Source organism: Haliotis asinina, chromosome 2 (genome assembly GCF_037392515.1).
Source record: "Haliotis asinina isolate JCU_RB_2024 chromosome 2, JCU_Hal_asi_v2, whole genome shotgun sequence".
NCBI classification, from domain to species: Eukaryota; Metazoa; Mollusca; class Gastropoda; order Lepetellida; family Haliotidae; genus Haliotis; species Haliotis asinina.
The window spans coordinates 72,194,202-72,213,320 of NC_090281.1; the positions used below are offsets into that span (position 1 = coordinate 72,194,202).

Below are 19,119 nucleotides of genomic sequence, written 5' to 3' on the forward strand. Positions count from 1 at the left end.
TCTTTGGTTCAGTATACTGTAATGCAATTCATAAAGTCAGTATTTTCGGTTATGTAGACTATTTCTGTCTAGTCATAAAGTGACAGTTTTGCTCGTTCAATATGGTTATGTTTTTTTTAATTTATTTACAATGTAAGGTTTGACTCTGATTGTCAGTTGTCTGCAATAATAATAATAATCTGATAATATCTCATATACCAGACCTAAATGGACCGACCTGTACTGTGGTAAGAGCTTACCATTTCACTATTAGCGTAGTCTGCTTCATGTCTTACATGGTATGTTTTGTTTTTCAGCAGGCCAAGCCTGCGGCTGACCCAGCCTCAGGAGGAGACAACTCTGTCACAGCTACATCCCACCAACCTGACAGGGAGGTATGTCCTCTTATTGTAGAAGTTGATAAAAAAAATCCCCCAAATCCACATGTGCACATTCAATGAGTATAATGGTGCCAACTGTGATTACTGATCAGGCATGGGGATGGAATGAATACATTATTGATGCGTCAGGATTGTCCTTGATGGTATGCCCATACAGTGACGACAAATAAATGTGGAAAAAAGTTAGTAACATACATTAACATTGATTTAAGACTATCTTAATGCTAAAAGAGCTTCCAAAATCTAGGCCCTGAAACACATTATTTTTGCCTACTGCCTCGTCTGTCTCACAGTCCCAGACCCACATTATTTCCCTACTACCTAACCCTCCCTGAAACGGGAATGGATGAAGCAAGTCATGATTTCAACAGGTGCTGAATCAGCCATCTCACTGGGGCTTATTTATATATTCAGAGACTAATTGTTAACAGTAACGACATGTCCTGCTTTTGTTGAAATACTGACAGACAGAATGAAATGAAAATGGATTTAGTTCTGACTGAAAACCGATGTAAGAAACATTAAAGTGACATCAGGGTATTTGTAGATGTTTGTAACTACAAAACTGCACAAAAGACCTTCCAAATCAGTCTGTGTCTGTGATCTTGTGGATAGAGTAGAACCTCTGCTCAGAGAGAAGGAAAGTCTGTTATTTCGAATCCACGGCTGCATTATGCTAAGAGACATTAACAGGTGGCTCTTACTATCTGGCCTGCTTATCCACAATGCATGAATTGAGTGAGTTTTATGCCACTTCAAAAAATATTCCAGCAGTATCACGATGGGGGACACCAGAAATGGGCTTCACATATTGTATCTAATTGGGGAATCAATCCCAGATCTTTAACCAGACGAGCAAATACTTTGACCAATAGGCTGCCCCTCTGCACATAACGAGGACTTGTCAGTATGCTGTGTTGGATGGGCATCCATGTTAAGCTTCAGCATGACATCTCAGTCACTAGCACTGTCCAACCAGCACGACCTAAGCTAGTGGAAGCAGTCACAAGTTACAAGCAGTATATTCCAACATATTTCTCCTATATTCCTCTGAACAAGGATAATAGTAATGATATGGTACCCATTTTCTGATGGTTGAACTGTGGCAATTATGGACACACTTGCATAACGTGTTCAGTGCTTTCACATAACAAAAAAGTCAATTGAAGAAGGGTTTGTTGTTTGATGCCACACTTCTGAAATGTGTACACGTCATGTGGAAAGGTTGCCATGTACATAATTTTCTTTCTTCAGTACTAATTGTTTTTGTCCATCCTTCTAGGCGCCAGAAATTAACGGAGTGACGCCAACTGCCTTGCTGGGCCGCAGACACAGCAGTGGTTTCTTTGCCAGCACAACCTCAGTGGACCGTATTCCTGAAGAAGGTTTGTGGCGGTCACTGATCAGGGGCATTTTCCATTGGTGGATACTTGTTGCACTACAAACTGGAAATACTGCAGTAGAACTTACTCCATCCAAAGTGGTTTATGATTACTTATAGTCTGGTATCAAGTTAATGAAGAATAGTACTAAGATATGACCATACTGAAATGATGTACTGGTAGGTGGAAAGTTGTGTTTGAAAATAGGAGATAGAAAATAGTTTCTTTGGAGCAGGATATCTGAAAGGAATAGATAGTTGGGTAGAATCATCAATAATTCATGCTTATTAATTTAAGACTTGTTATTGAAACGTGACAGTCCTCCTACTAGCTTATGGTATTTTGCTGATACAGTCATAGACTAGAAATACACCATGAGGGTTTATATTTTAGGCGGGAGGTTGGACTAATTTTTTGCTCACCTAAACCTGGGATGCAAGCTTTCTGTTACTGGTCATAAGTTAAAAAAATACTGTTTTGAAACGAGAGAGGGAAAAGGTGATCAAGGAACGGTCATTTCTCAGACCTGACATCAGTCACTGTTGAAATCCAAATATAGCGACAATGGCAGCCATGTCAGTAAATTATATGATGTCTTTTTAAGTTTTCCAGTGGATACTGGTTAGTTCATTTGTTTATTGCTGTTGGAGCTGCCATGTTGAAAACTATGTTCAACCATTCTTCATCCTTTTATGGTATAGTAAATGAAAATACAACCATGAGCCAGATTGTGTGATAGCTCTGTACACGTGCCCATTTATGCATATCTGGAATATTTTACCTATGTAATATTCTTTAAATGTAATATTGGGCTGTTCTTTATGTAGTAGAAAATCTCTGGAAGTCTGCAGTATTAAATATTTCAACATGATTCTTTCTCGTTGTACTAAATGCAATTTGATTTGCATAAAGTCATCAGCCATGTCTGTAAATGCAGAATCTTATAAACCGTTGACCAGTGATGAATCATTATTTGAGATGGTCAATCAAAGTTGAAGCATAAGGTTCTGCAGAATTTGCAGCTAAGCTGCAGATCGCCACAGTGGTACTTTCTGCAATGTGTAGGGGTGCTGAGGTTGCCTAGTGGTTAAAGCATTCACTCATTATGCTGATGACCCGGGTTCGATTGCCCACATGGGTGCAATGTGTAAGACCTATTTCTGGTGTCCCCTGCTGTTATATTGCTAGAATACTGCTTAAAACAGTGTAAAACCATACCTACTCACTCATTCTGCAATTTGTAAATGTCCTTTCTTGATTGGAGACCCATGATCAGTCAATATGTACATGCATAATGATCTATTATTTTTATATAAGCATGTATTGTCTATCATTTCAGTATATATGTATATATCCTTAACTTTTGCATGTTTCTCTAAAAAAATGTTTCAATAACTCTAAATATATTTGCATGATACTTGTTCTATGTTATTCCTATATGGCATGCACAAAGACCTCTTCTATATGAAGTCATTAATCACACAGGATTTATAACAGTCATCAAAGAAAGGTTCCCACAGTGTTACTCCATCACCCATGATGACATGGTATCTGTTTGGTCTTGCTGTCTATTGTCAGCTAATGAAAATGAAGCCAAGGAAGATCAAAAGAAACCTACTCCATGCATGAACTCTATGCAAACCCTACAATTGCCTATCTCTAAAGCAGTGTTTAGAGGAAGTAAGGCTGAGGCACATGTTGTTGAGCATGATATGGTGCCATTGTTTCAAGGCAATACTGAATGGTCATTGGTTGAAACAGCATCCCTTTTGCAGGAACCAAGCCTAGGTTTATTGATATGAAACGAGCCAACATGGCTGTCGGTCTCCATGGGTGATTGAGGAATGTACTGTATCACAACCAGTATGAAGATGTCAGGTTTGGGAAGCCATTACTTTGAAGTAGAGACCGTGATAATCATAAAATTCCCATGTTGCAAACACACATCACAGTTCCAAATTGATGCTAGTCTCTACAGTGGACAGCATTGAACTTGTGTTTGTTCTGTTAAAGACATGGTTGTATCTTGATAAAGAATTGATTGAACAGGTGAGAATTTTCACCAGAAAGAGATGTCATCCCCCAAAAGGGTTGCCATAAACCAAATCAGCATTTTTTCAGTTTTGTTTTGTTTTATGTTCTGGCTTCTCATGTCTGTTTATGATTTATGTTTTTGTGTTGGTCTCTAACTGTATACTATCATTCACATATATCTCTTTCATGACTGAACATAACTTTGATTGTTTTTTATTTTCATTTGTTTTGGTTTTTATTTCTGTGCAGGTAAATCGTTTAACCAAACCAGTCTCTCTCGCCTGTTTTGCTGTGTAGACTCGCGTTCATCGGCATCTGATCATGTGACTAAACCCTGCCGACCTTCCACATCCCATCTAAACAATAACGTTACCTGTGCTTCTAAATCATCTTCTCAGACCTCAGAAGGCAAACCAGGCAATCTCGGAGCAGTGAAAGGTTGCCACTTTAACAGGCTACGTGCACGCATACTAACCAACTAGTCTACTTCCACTCCTGTTGTAGCGCCCTCTGGACATGCATGTCTACTAGTTGCCTCCCTTTGTTCAGGGCTCAGCACTAATGAATTGTCTCCCTTAACATACCCAAAATATATGTCCAAGCAGTGACTAACAATGTATATGATTTTGACTGGAACATAATGCTTAGGCTGATATAACTTTAATTTAGTGTTTAAGAATATGGAAAATGGACAGGAATCTGGAAACGATGCTTTTTAGTGAAGGGATGTAGTAATGATAGTTCTTCTTTCAGACGATTTTATATATTTTAGATTTTACGTGGAATTGTTGAAAATGTAAATTTTCTGTAAGAACAGATCAGATCTGGATGAAAGGTCGAAGGCCTGACAAGATTGCTGAGAGTGAATAAAATAACTTAGTTTTAAGACTAGAGATCCACATAGCAATAAAATAGTATCATGTTGAGTGTAATGTGTATTTCAGATGCCTCATTTTTCATTTTTCAATTCACAGATTATACTTGTTGTTTCATAGTGATACAATTTCGAATCTGTTTTCAGTTTAACGATTCAGTTTATTTATTTCAGTAATAGGGGCCTTCATAGGGAAATTTTTCAGGAACTAATGAAACAGGATTTAAATCCGTTAATTGAAGCCTCAAAAGCATTAGAATTTGATTCAGAATCATACATCACCTACAATGCTTCAACTCATGAGTATTAAGCGTATTGTGTGATGGCTGTGGTGTTTCTGTCAGTTTATATTGTTGTGTGACCTTGTAGATCTGATGTCTGAATTGCAAGGCTGTGACAAGTGATATAGTCAAAAGTAGATTGTGAAAGGACTCACATTTAAAGGCACTATACTGCACCACACTTTTCTAAACATAAACAGTGTATTTCTCTCAATGATATTAACTATCAGCCCCCAACAAAGCTACCATAAAATTTATTCTGGAAAAAAATAACATATTTTGATTAAAAAGATTGCACAAATTAACACAACATTGCATTAAATCAACTCTTGTGTCCTCTACCGGCTGAACATTATTTCATGCGAACCCAAAAGAACTGTGTCTCTTGGAGCACTCTCTAGAAATATCCCATATACAACCTGTGATTGAAACCAGTTCGGCAAACACCAACAACACCGCGTGCAATAGTTTTCAATGCATGGAACAGTTGTTTACATTCCATGTGTGTCAAGTGTTCTCTGTTTGGAAGCTGTTTACCAAATTGTAATTATTGATTTCAGTCAAGTTGTAAGGAGTAATAAGTCTTTTCTTGCTTCAGTAAGAAGCTAAAGTGAGTGCAAATGCCCAAATATGCATAAAACAGGCCGAAATATTGTTGAAAATGTGTGACATTGTGCCTTTATCACTTTGCATGACCTGTGTTATTTTTTTGTTGTTTTCTGCTTTTTATTGTTTGCATGTTCTCAGTCTGTGTGTCTTTTCAGGGGTGCATGATAATGGTATCGGACGGGCATTCTCAGCTGACTTTATTATGTGTGAGATAAAGTGTGGCTAACCGTAAATGGGTGTTTTACTCCGGGGATGTTATGATATGGAGCATTGTATTGTGGCATACAGTCCTAACAAATGTAAAGCAAGTTTACCAGGATTTAAGACTCATATTGAATTATCAGCTTGCAATGATCAGGGCTAGTTGGATCATGATAAAATGATTCAGTTCATGGGACTCCTGGTTTAACAACTATCTGATTGTGAGGGTTTGAAATATGTTTGCTATAGATTGGCAGGAATGTATATCAACCTGCTCAGGGACAAGTTTCTTTGAATGTTTTGCCCAAAGTCTCAAGTTGGAATTATTGTAGTATTACTACCTGCATGACTTAAGAATTAAAAAACTGGGATGAAAAAAAATAGGAATAGGATGAACTACCTAAGGATTTTATGAAAGAAAGGATGAATGAAAAAACAGTTCCAGTTATGAACATTTTCAGAATTAACTTTTAATCTTTGAAAAATCCATCTATTCTTGAGTTTTTATGTTTTCTTAGTTACTGAATTTGGCACATTTAGCTCATTACCCTTCTAAACACCCCTAGACTTATACAAAGTTAATGTTTAAGATTATTTGAAGAAAAGAATAGTGGAGAATAGTTGCCTCATATGTAGTAGTTAAATTTCTTGAACTAAGTTGTCTACTTATCTCTGATGATGACCACCCTGTGTCCTCAGCAACCCATGCTTGTTTCAAGAGGTGACTAAAAGGATCAGATTGCTGACTTGGTTGACACATTGTATCTCAGTTGCATAAATCGATGCTCATGATTTTTGTCACTGGATTGTATGGATCAGACTCAGTTATTTGCAAACTGCTGCCATATTGCTGGAATATTGTTGAGTGTGGCGTTAAACAAACCAGCCTCAGTGTCATAGGCACTTATTATGGGAAACGTGGTCGATAATATTTGGAAGCTGGTATGATTAATGGAACAATGGTGCTGATCTTTTGTCCACAATACTTTGACCTCACTATCGTAACATCCCAAATGAATATGTCTGCTTACAACTACGATTAAATCCAAGTGTCAACATTCCAATACAAACATTCCTTGAGGGTGAATACCATGGTCTCTGTCATCATTTCTGATAGTGGCGGTGGGACAGCCAAGTGGTTACAGACCGAAGACATGGGTTCAATTCCAAAAATTTGGTACAATGTGGTGTTTCTGGAATTTTGCCAAAAATGGCGTGAAACTAAACTCAGTCTCTCTCTCACTGATGCCTCATCTCCTGATTTAGTATTCTTAATCCTTCACTTCCGTTTACACCCGAGGTGATAGTTACTTCTCAAAACATGTCACAGGACAACTGTCTCAGTCACGTTACTACAGATAAACATTACCATGTCAGATTAACTGTAGAAATTTGATAGAATTTGATGTTGTTGTTAATAATCTCTTAATGTTGACATGAGAAATGATAAAGCATCTTTTACAAATTCATAATTTAACCCTTTGGTAGTAGTAAGATGTGGCTGCTGAGTTGAATCATTGAGCATACGAGAAAATCAATTTCTACATTATGATCCATTTGTGTGGAATTTGACTCTTCATTATTGTCCAAGAAACTCGTGATATTTGGAAACTTGTTAAGACTTAAATGATATTTTTGTATTGAATGTTTGACATTCTATTTGTAATGTCAGTATGAAAATGTGAGGTTTTGTTAAGGCATGGATGACTGACAAATGTGGTATTTCAAGAAATAGAGATGGATTTTTAGATTGAAAGTTTACAATTTCAATGTTGGCATTGAGCTTATGATTCTTCGACAATTCAGAAATGAAAAGATACCTGAGATGCATTTAATTATGCTGATACAGCCAATCAGATGTTTCTGTGGGAATGTTGACATCTTGAAAGAAAATTTTCAGCAAAATCCAATTTCTTGTTTATTATTTTCCCGGAACAGTGTGGAAGCTAGAAAAAAGCTGAAAAAGAAATTTTTATGTATAGGATATATTGGGAAGTATAAGCAGACATATTTTTTCTGTTGATATTAAAGGCTTGTTTTGGAACTTTGTGTAGTGTAACTTAATATTATTATTTGTTTTCTTAATTATTCTTTTTAGTAATTCATCTGTCTTAATTATTTAACTTCTTATTTACCAAATAATTTAGCATTCTTATTTTTGTAGTCTTGCTTTGTCATAGATTAAGCTAATTTCTAATTTATTAATCCAAAATATTTGTTTGAATAAAAAGACTATTAATGCCACTGATAACATGCATATTTATTTCCATTTTGCAGACGTGGATGACCCAAGTACAACACCAATGAATGAAACCTGGACAAAGATACGCCGCATCCGTGACCAAAATGATAAACAAATCATCAAATGCCTACAACAAGACGTGACAAATAAGGAGTTCTTCTATCAGCCCCCAATCAACAAGTGCACACTGAGCTTCAACCACAGTGAACTGGAGGAAGATTACCGGGACCATTACCTCGAGAGCCAGCTGTTCCGGGAAGAAGCCACGGCATCGCCACGCTACCACTCGTTACTGGAGATCATCGTGTCTCTCATCGTCTTCACTATCATCTCTGTCTGTTGCTTTGTTATGTTTGGTTGTGAGCTGCCATGGATAATCGTGTTTTGTATTGCGCTGGTCATTGAGATCCTGGTCTTGGTACAAGTGATTATCAGTCAGGACAAGGCTGAACAGTTCGAGACTGTCATGCAGCTAGTGTCTGGCTGGTACTTCCGTAACTTCCTTGGGGCCCTCGTAGCAAGTCTGCCTGCTGTTGCTGTCTATTCCAACTTGTCGTGTACGGTGATTCATGACCAGAGGGACAGGGATTATTTCCTGTGTTTCTGTATTGTTGTGTCTATTCTTCACTTCTGTAACTTCACCATGTTGAGTTCGTGGCTGAAGTCCATTGTAGCAGCCGTAGCTGGCATCATCCTTCTAATCCTCCTGAACATCGAACTCTGTCCGCTTGATTCTGATTTGAACCTCTCAGCCACTTACAACGCAAGCGTCACGCCCTCCAACATCACCTTGAACATGCCCTTACCAGTAGGAAATGATACCTATCGTCGCCTCTTCACAGGAAGAAGCCACATCCGTTATGAGATTATCTTGGATATGATACTTCTGCTTCTACTCATCCTGTTCATGAATCGAGAATTTGAGATTAGCTACCGCCTTAGCTTCTATGGCAGTGCTCAGGCTGACCGAGATCAGAAGCAGATGCATGATAACAAGGATCAAGCAGATTGGCTGCTGCACAACATTATCCCACAGCACATCTCTGACATCGTCAAGAAAACATCCAAGTATTCCAAGAACCACAAGGACTGTGGTGTCATCTTTGCTGCCATAGTCAACTTCAATGAATTTTACGATGAGTCGTATGAAGGTGGAAGGGAATATTTGCGGGTGCTCAACGAGTTGGTCAGTGACTATGAGGTACTTCTTGATCTGCCACAGTACAAAGATGTAGAGAAGATCAAGACAATCAGTAGCACCTTCATGGCCGCATCAGGACTCAATGAGCAGAGTCGGGCTCAGAATGAAGATCCCAAAGCACATCTGTACGCCCTGCTTTGCTTTGCCATGGAGTTACAAAATGTGGTAACAAGATTTAACGAGAGTATCTTCAATTTTGAATTCATCCTGAACATTGGATATAATTATGGTGAAGTAACTGCAGGGGTTATTGGAACAACTAAGTTGTTATATGACATTTGGGGCGATACGGTCAATATTGCCAGTAGAATGTATTCCACAGGCGTGGCAAACAAAATACAAGTGCCGCAGTCAACAGCTACTTACTTAGCGGATATGTTCGAGTTCGAATACCGAGATGAAATAACTGTGAAAGGTAAGGGTCAGATGAAGACATATCTTGTTGTTAAGAAGAAGGATTCTGCTGAATGGAAATGAGAAGATGTCAAACCTAAATTATCAAGATTGTTACTAGGGTATGTGATGGTTGCTGGTGATGTTGATGATATGATTTTCACATGAAGAAGATACCCGTGATGTTTACTGCAAATGCTGAAATACAAGCAAGACTGTACCTGACCCAGTGATGATCACTCACAGAATTTATTGGACCTTGCCACTCACAGTTGGTTATGCTTCAAAAGACTGAACTTTTGACTATGTGATTAGTGGTATTGATACAAGGGTATCATACTGTATGCGGTGCTCCACTGACTCCACATCCAGGCTCACTGAGTGAGAGAAGGAGGAAGATTGTGAGGTCCCTCGTATGCCATCTTACGTCACAGGATCCATGAACATCTCAAACAAATGCTGGTTGCAAACTTTAGAAGCCAACAATGAGATAATGAAAATAGACATCAGGAGTGGCAGTGAGGCGACTAAAGAACATTTTTATTAAAATTCATGGACAGAGGCACTGGTGGATGGATGTTCCCATATCAGCAACATTCTTTGACACTTAAAAAACTGAAGTTATTCCTGTGCAAGGAATCATGATGAGTCTTAGCATGTAAAATGGATGATCCTAAAGCAGAAGCTTGCCCAAGATCAGCATATAATCCATGGTGTTTGTGACAGGATATGTATTCCTCAAGGAGCATCGTACAGTGTCTGTCTGTCTACTCAAGTATTCTTACCACACAAGTAGAACTTGTGTACGTTGATGTGTGTATTCAACAGACTGGCACAAGTCTGGAAGTGGTCAGCAGTTCACTTACTCTGACCTTCCTTGATATATTGTCAGGATATGAGCTCAAAGTATATGTCAAGTCCGTCATTGCATTTACTTTCATGAAATACTTCAGTTACCAGCATGTTCATTATCTCCATAATACGAGACAGAGGCAGATAGAGCCTGGATGATACCAGACTGAGGCTAGACATCAGAGTGAGGCTGGATGATATCAAAAAAAGGCTGGGCATTACTAGACTGATGCTGAGACTGGATAGTCCTGTATAGCTGCTGGATAGGGCAGCAATTACTCGGAGGAAGGATCTTAGCGTGGAAGTCCTATATATAAACTGGCAGAAGAGATATTCTGGCATCAGCATCTGTTGGTGATATATTAGCATAATTACGTCACTGAATCCACTTTTACTTGACAATGAATGTGATTCTTTTACCTTTGTGTAGAAGAAGAGATACTTCAGACACCCAAACTCTGTTGTGGTTTTTACACTGCATTTATCATGCTTACAAGTATCATGTTTTCATACCTCAACGTCTATATCCTTGCTAAGCTGACGTATGCTGCAAACATGTTTACCGGTAATATGAAGTGAAGTTCTGTAACTTGTTATTATATCAAATTCTTATTCAGAAGTTACTGTCCCAATGTATTGTATAAATATGCCAGTGTTTGATTTGATGTTCGGGGGACATCTAACTCAGTATGCAGTGACTGGAAGGTGTCTTCAAGAGGTATTTAACTTTGTTTAAAGGTAGAGCTATATTTGTATCTGAGGCAATTATCCATGTAATGAGAAATAACCGGTACAGTTCTGTGTTCTATTTTGTAGAAGAATTTCTGGAAAATGTTTTATGCCTGCATGGAGGCTGTTAAATTCCCAAATTGGAACAAAACAATTTGTTATGTTGATACTGGAGTAGCAAAAGGTAATGCAGTGCGGAGGTGACTTGCATTTTACTTCTATCAGAACCAATGAACAAGAAAAACAAGATAGAGTTTTGCATTTATGCTTTGAATGAATTGTTGACAAAATTTGTCTTCAGAAAGTCCTAATTTTGAACAAATTACCTATTTTTCACTGTTTGTTTGCCAAATGCACCTGGTTTGTTATTCCAGATAATTCACTGTTCTCAGAACATGGGTTTTTACTTTTATTTAATGTTTTATATGCATTTGGGAAGCTAACAAACTCAGGATATGTGTTTTTTAATGGGAAAAAAGATCAATACGAATACGTCTCAGTGCGATTGTTTTTAGATTTGTGTTCTTGAATTTATATTTTCTGTTTTTGCTTCAGGAAGTTTTAGTATGGAAAACTACAAAGTTCTTAGAAGTTATTCTTAAAACTAATTTCTGTGAGTTTACACTTATAGTTGCTTTATTTTAGATATTTTAGAATTTTGGCTAGATCGTGTTTTCAGCACCAGATTTAGATATTTTAGAAAGTTCCCTTTTTAAGATTTTTTCTTCATATGTAAATATGTTGATTTAAGAGAGTGTGAAACAAGGTTAGCATGCTCAATTGGAAGATATTCACTTCAAATGTAGCTAAATCTCTCAACTTTTCATATCATACCAGCATATCTATGTTAACACTCCCTATATGAGTTGCCTAGGCTGCAGCAATTTGTTGATTCCGGTTAGAAAGTGTATTGTAGAAGGTGACTTACTGGTGGTCAGACTTGGTTCATTGCATTCCGTAGGTAGGGATGGTTGTTCATAATATGAATCACTGGTTTGACTGGTCAGAACTTGATTATTTACTGGTGATTGTCATATAACTGGAATATTGCTGTGTGCCTTGTTATACCAAGTCTTGCTGTCTGAATTGGAGGATCACACCAGATGGTTAAATTTTGTGAACAAAACCAATAAATGTTTATTGACAAGCATCACAAGGATGAGGATTCTTTGACTTAGTGGTGTATTTTGGGAACATCCAAGACACCAGTACTAACCATTCAACTCAAGTAAATCGCCTCTTTCGAAAACCGTCGATCAGCTGGTGTCTAAGTAAAACCTGTCCCCTTAAAGGTGTTTTGTTACTATCAAGATACATATCAATTGCATCGTCACACAGTGTGTAGTTCCAGTTGTGTTAATTACTGTCATGCGATGGTCATCATGTAAAAACAAGAGCACAGAGTTGATGGCAACTTGTAAAGGGACATAACTCCTCAAACCATATCATCTGGCATTTACTGTTTGTCTGGTCAAGTTTCGTTACTTCAACAGTTTTATCACTTTGGATTTTTTTATATCATTGAACTTATCCTTAAACAGTCCTCTAGCTCTCAAGTTTTAGTTTCTGATAAAGAATATTAGGGAAAATGTTTTCAATATATGGGACAGTCTTCTTTCAGTGGCAACCATAGGGCAGTTTTAAATTTTTTTCCAAGGGTAGTATCGTTCCTTCTGGATCTTGAAGCAGGTTTCAAAATGTTATTTGGAGCAGACGGCTTGCTTGACCCCTTCCTTGTTGGCCAGTGTGGCAAATATATCCTGTGATTTAGATGCATCAGTGTCAGGAGTCATGTGAGCTGAAGATTTAGTTTAAAACTGGAGATTTGTGTCATGTTTTGTGTATGTTATTTTTCTATTGTACTTCCGTCTTGTGTGAATGATGCAATGTTATCCTCATGTTCTAAAGCAGTTGCAGACAGTTCAAATAGCATTACTACAACATTAATGTCTAAATCAAGGCAGGTTGATGTATATGTATGTGAAGCTGGCAGCTCTTGCTTTGGTATTGCTGGAATATTGCTGAAAGAGGTGTTAACCACAACTCACTCATTCCCACATGAATGGTAACAATTACCAGTTTTATCTAATAAGTCAGATAAGGGGTTTAAGATCATATGTCATTGAATTTGAAGGGTGATCTTCCAACAATAGTCAATCAGAACCATATTTGTTATCCATTACATCAGTGATCCACTTTCAACTAGTCATGTTTACTATGACCAATGGTTAAGATATTGATATTGGCTTTGTATTATATTGTGAAGTGACTTGACTTGTACACCTTATGAAGTTGTGACCTTTAGCCATTCTATGTTCATTGTTTCTGTGAACCTGACTTTTTTTCCTTAAAACCAAGAGAGTATTATTTTCATGTTAACAGGGCACCATAACCAGTTGAAGTAGTTTTTTTGTATGATTGTTTAATGTTTTGTGTTGTGTTACGAGCACCCTCCAATGAAAGGATAATTGATTATTAGGACAGATTACCACAAGGAAGCTATGTCTCATTACGTGACCTAGTCAAGTGATTGTTGGTTACAGTCAACTGACTTCAAGGTGTTATCACAGTGAAATTATTGTCAGAAACTATTGCAGTCAGATTGTCAGACATTGTTTCAATACATTTATTGTAAGAGGCTGATACCGTCACAGATTGCCAGATGGTTATATATACATGATTGTCAGACACAATGACAGTTCATTGTGACACACTGTCTGTCAACTAATTTTCAGACAGTTATGGTAAGGTGATGGTCCGACAGTTACGGTAGGCAGATAGTCTTAAACTTTTGCAGTCAACAAATTATCTGTATCTGACAGTAAGCTCATGAGACATAGTAAGTCAATGATTGGCAGACAGTTTTAGTTGTCTCCACAATTTAATAATGAAAATAGGGTCTCAGTTATTTTTAAGAGGTTGGTAATCAGACATGTGCAAATAAGAGGTTTTTCAAAGAACAGCATCAACATTGGAAATTTGTCTTTATAGTTAGCGCGTCATTGGAGGAGGAAGATCAATTGACATAAAAAATTTAAGTCTGATACTTGCATGTTGTTCAATTTCATATCTTTCCTTTGGGATTTAGGAAACAATTCCAGGCATTGATCATGAAGTACTGCTGGAAATCGCCTCAGATCTATTTCATGTCATTCTTTTATAACATGCAATTTTATGAATGCTTTTCACCTAGCAATTTATTTTTGAGCCCAAAGCATAGTATTTTGAATGCCTGAATAAAAATACCAGGTCCTCCAAACATTAGAATGGTGGGTACCATCAGCTGAGTGCTGGTTGGCATGGCAACTGTGGAACTGGACATTATAGCTCATTGTTATCCCCTCAATAACACGATTATGAGTAATCCTTCGATTTCAGAGTTGGAATGCCTGGATGTGTGGTAAAAACATTTTCATAAAGTGTACGTTCTATATTTGATGAAAAGGATCTGATCGTTTGTGTTGATTAGTTTGTGTATTTGTTGGTCTATTGTAAATATACTTGAACTTCACTGTGCTCAGTCAACCATTGTATGTGTAATATTTCATACATATACATACATACATACATACATATATATATATATATTTACTGTATTTTTGACATTTCTTATTTATTCATCATATCATGAAGGTGTATTATGCTTTTGAAAATGAATATTGTATCTTTTCTAATAAGCATGTTAGTGTTATAGGAAAGTTCTCTGTTCCCAGTTATCAACATCAGGGAAGGGAAATTTGAGGTGATGGGAAACATCAAGGGAGGTAATCACAAATAAAAATAATTATTTTATGATATCATGTTATATATTTCAAAAATGAAAATTGTGAAAAGTATTGAAAATAGGAATAAAGTATGTGGGAGGTTTTCTATGTGTATTAATTAGTCGCATGTGTTTGTGATTCATGTCAAAGATATCAAATAGAATATTCACAACAGTATCTTGTGCACCACACACTCATTTTACTTAAACCCAGCATGTGAAAATCATATTTATTTTTCATTTAAGGGAGTGCATGCCACATAAATGTTACTCCAGTGTTTTACATTCTTTTGTGTTTTGGTTGGTTAAAAATCATATTGACTTCTGATATTTCAAGCATTTTCTTCATGAAATGAATAATTGTCACCAAACAAAAATCACTAAGGTAAATATACAGCATTGAAACTATTGACATCTATACTTTTCTTTATTGTATCAGTAGAATTGACAGTCACTAGGTTGTGTTTGAAATACTATGATCTGTTTATCCAGTATGCAGTATATTCATTCTTTATAATATTCTTTCCAACTAACTTTTCACAGCTTTGGTTTGATACTCTTTAAGAGTGAGTTGAATGTTAAGAGAGAAGTATTTGTACAGGGAAAATAGGACTGATCCTACTGTTCAAATTCTTCTTTTGTATGATCAGGGAGGGTTAAAGCTTTAGTGTCATCAGAAAGCCAGGCCCAGAGGTTGTAAAATTGTATGGAGGAAGATTTCATGCTCAAATATGGTTTTGTACTCAGATCATCCAGATTTTATTAAAGTTAATTTGCATGTTTTTGTGCTCAACTTGAGCATGATATAACTATGATCTCAAGAATGTGTAGGACCTGTTCAACACAGAGTTCAGGGCCAAATGAAAAACCTGTGTTTTGAGACAATTTGAGCCCGGTCAGAGTCTTTGGGAGGTCTTTAGGGCATGAACAATAATTTATTTGCATGGTCTTCTCAATTTAACCAGAGACCAGAACGGCTGCGACTTCTCTCTGCCGTAGATATTTAGCGTATGGCAGTATGCATCTATTGGCTGGTGACACCCTAAACATTTCACAGTCTCTAGCCAGCAGATGCATGTGGGTAGTGTCGGTAAAAACAGTAAAGCTATCCAACAATTTTATCAATTTACCATTTGGAGTGCTAGCTGTTCCTGCAAAGGAGGCATTCAGCAACATTGGAAGTATGTTCATTTCTTAAAGGAAGAGTTCAAATTTTGCTGCTTGTGTCAGACCAGAATTCTATTTAATGAAAGCTGTACTGAACAGAGTACTAGCTCAAAACATTTTATAACTTCTGCTGGAGTACCAAACTTTACTCAGTTCAATTTGAGTACAAAACTGAGTTGAACATGAATTTCTCTACACCCTTGCGACTGGCTTCAGCTGTCCACCAAGGTACCAACAGTCAAGTCTATTCCATGTGTCTTGATAACTTCAGTGGGAAATTGTTAGGATCAGCATTACATGCTGTCTTCTTCCATTACAGTTCTGCCGTATTTTATATTATTCTGAGTAATGTTAATGGACGTAAAATTAGGAAATGTTTTTTTGGAACATCATTTGGATGTTACGTGATTCGCATGAGGCAAGAGTTTATTGAAGTCAGTTTCCTCATGTGAGGAATATGACATTTCCAAGTACAGTGGCAGCTGTCTAAACTGTCACTCATTGGGACTGAAGAAATAATCCGGTTTAGACAATGAGCCGGATGGTAGGGCTGATGATAAATGTACAAGCCATGGATGGTAATGAGATTTTATGTGGGTGTTGACAACTTGCCGGATTGGACAGATGCCGGTTTTGACAGCTTCCACTGCATGGTCTTATACCTATATCAGGTCATTCATCTGATGAAGGGGTGAAAAAAAATATACTCCGACTCAGCAGAGTATATATAAATAAAGAAGTTGACATCCATATGTTCCTCCCTTTAGAAAATGGTTTTCACAGATACCAGGTATGACATTACTAATGATATTGAGATTTGTTTTTTAGAAATAGATGTTTGCAGTATACTTTGAAGTGAAATAAACATAAATATTTTCCTCTTCATAACAGTTACATAATCTGTCAACATGTGTGCAAAGGCTGAGATATGTGCATCAGTTTAAAATGAGGTTAAAACCTAAATCAGTTTTGAATCAAATTTGATTTTGATTTACTGATGGGACGATTGATTCAGGTTGACATTCTTGATACCAAGTAAATTTTTTAAACCCATTTGTATGATTTTGAAACCTTGTTTAGATTACACATGTTGTAAACCTTCACTGAAATATCATAGGAACAGTGATTGTATTGTTTCTGCATATGAGATGTCAGTGAAAGTTTGACTGGAAAACCAGTGATGGAAAAAAAACCCCATTCTATCAATGTTGAGAAAGTAATGACAGATAGTAACTGGCAAGTTCACACAAATCATCTTTTCATTATTTATATAAGCCAGCAAATGTTACCCTCTGGCTGTCACTCTGCTATAACTGACATGCTTTTTTCCATACATGCTGGTTTCGATTAAGAGTCATGTAACACTTTGTATGCTCAAACAAGTTTTCTGTTTGTTACTAATTCGTTTAACATTTATAAATTTCTACCTTTTTAAATCTTGTTGATCTTACTGGGATGTTTGCTGATATTTCACAAGCTAACATTTCTGAAAGTCTTGTCTGATTATTCATGTTGTAGAAGTTTAGACGGATGCCATACAACCAAAGGATGCAGATACAACCTTTTCTCTTATGGTGTGATGATGCTCTTGCATTCTCTATAAACATAAGGCACTCTTAGCATTATGAACTTTTGGGGGCTAATTGAAATTAGCATGAGTTCATGCTGAAATGTTTTCCATGAAGGAGGAGGGGGGACATTTTGGGCAAGGGAGGTAATTTGGTAGGTAATTAGAGTAACCTGCCCATACTTCATTACCTGATTTGGAAATGGGTAGTTGTGATTCAAACTGTCTATTTGTAATCATGTATATTTGTTAGTTTGGCACTAACTGCAAAGGTTATTTACAGAATTCTCTGAAAGTGGTGATTTGTCCTTTTGGTTGTAAAGGCTACTCCCAGTCTACACTGTAGTCCTGTTGACTGTTAATCTGTACCGGTTGTAGCAAGTGCTAGGTGTTTATGTTTGTAGAATTGTCTGGTGATGTTTGTATTTTTGATGGCTACTTGAAGTAGAGTTTTTATTTATTCAGAAATGAAATAAAGGAAGTTTAAACTCATATTGTTTACTTTCTTTCTTATACTACAAATACTTGTTAATGTCTACATAGTTCCAGCTTCAGTGATTGTCTGGGTAAGTGGACAGGGAAACTAGCTAGCTAAAATGGATGCTTTTTTGACATTTAGATCCACAACACCTTCATAGCACTACAATGAACTATAGAGTTATGACAGGCCATATGACAGGACCTCCGTTTCTATGCCTTATCGGTCTAGGGACAACTTGTAATTGAAATCTGGACATAATGTTCATACTTTCAGAGAAAGTAAACACTAGTTTATAAACATACACATTGCAATTGGCAATGTTTCTGATGAGCTGAGGACTTGAATGTCAGCACAGCAAACTGAAATGTTTGTGGAATGTGACAGCTGTGCTCATAGGAACTGTAACCAATGTGTAACGCATCAAAAATCTTAAGATATCTTTGAAAGGCAGTTCAGAAGTTGTATAAATGAAGGAAAACCAAGTTCTATAGATTGTCAAAACTTCTTTACTGCAATGGGCGCAACATTTTGGTGCAGGTGCTAACACCGTTATCAAGCACATGCTCAGTAACGTTCATAATAATTGCAACACTGCATTAAAGAAGTTCACTATCCATAGAACTTGGTTTTCCTTCGCCATATTGCAAATTGAACTTGATCAAGTTATGCATTTGAACTGAAATTTGGAATGCATTATGGATGTGCTAATTATTACTCTTCCATCCAGCGTTACTGAAATTTTGGATCTCAAATGAAGATGACATTTGCATAGTGGTCACAGCTATCGGATTGTAAAGATGCTGTCAATATTCAGCATGCAGTATACCATATGTGTTAACAGTTATCGTTTCAAGTATTTCCAAAATCAGTGTTGATAGAGCAAAATGGTCTGTGGTATCAAATCGAACTAAAATTTCTTGAAAATGTGTTAGGGTTTCAAGTAACTGTTCTGTGGATTCCTCG

At 36.9% G+C, this 19,119-nt stretch overlaps 1 protein-coding gene across 2 annotated transcripts in view; it reads left to right on the plus strand.

Moving 5' to 3' along the window:
• LOC137274263 (adenylate cyclase type 9-like) overlaps positions 1–18,167 on the plus strand; it is a 60,530-nt gene extending 42,363 nt beyond the window's left edge. Inside the window, exons 4-6 of one of the 2 annotated variants that reach the window (XM_067807369.1) lie at positions 297–374; positions 1,663–1,765; positions 8,039–18,167. In XM_067807369.1, the coding sequence (XP_067663470.1) occupies positions 297–374; positions 1,663–1,765; positions 8,039–9,681 (1,824 nt within the window). In that variant the 3' untranslated portion in view covers positions 9,682–18,167. The remainder of the gene's footprint in view (positions 1–296; positions 375–1,662; positions 1,766–8,038) is intronic. The other variant, XM_067807370.1, reaches the window with a different exon arrangement.
• The last annotated feature ends 952 nt before the right edge of the window (positions 18,168–19,119 follow it).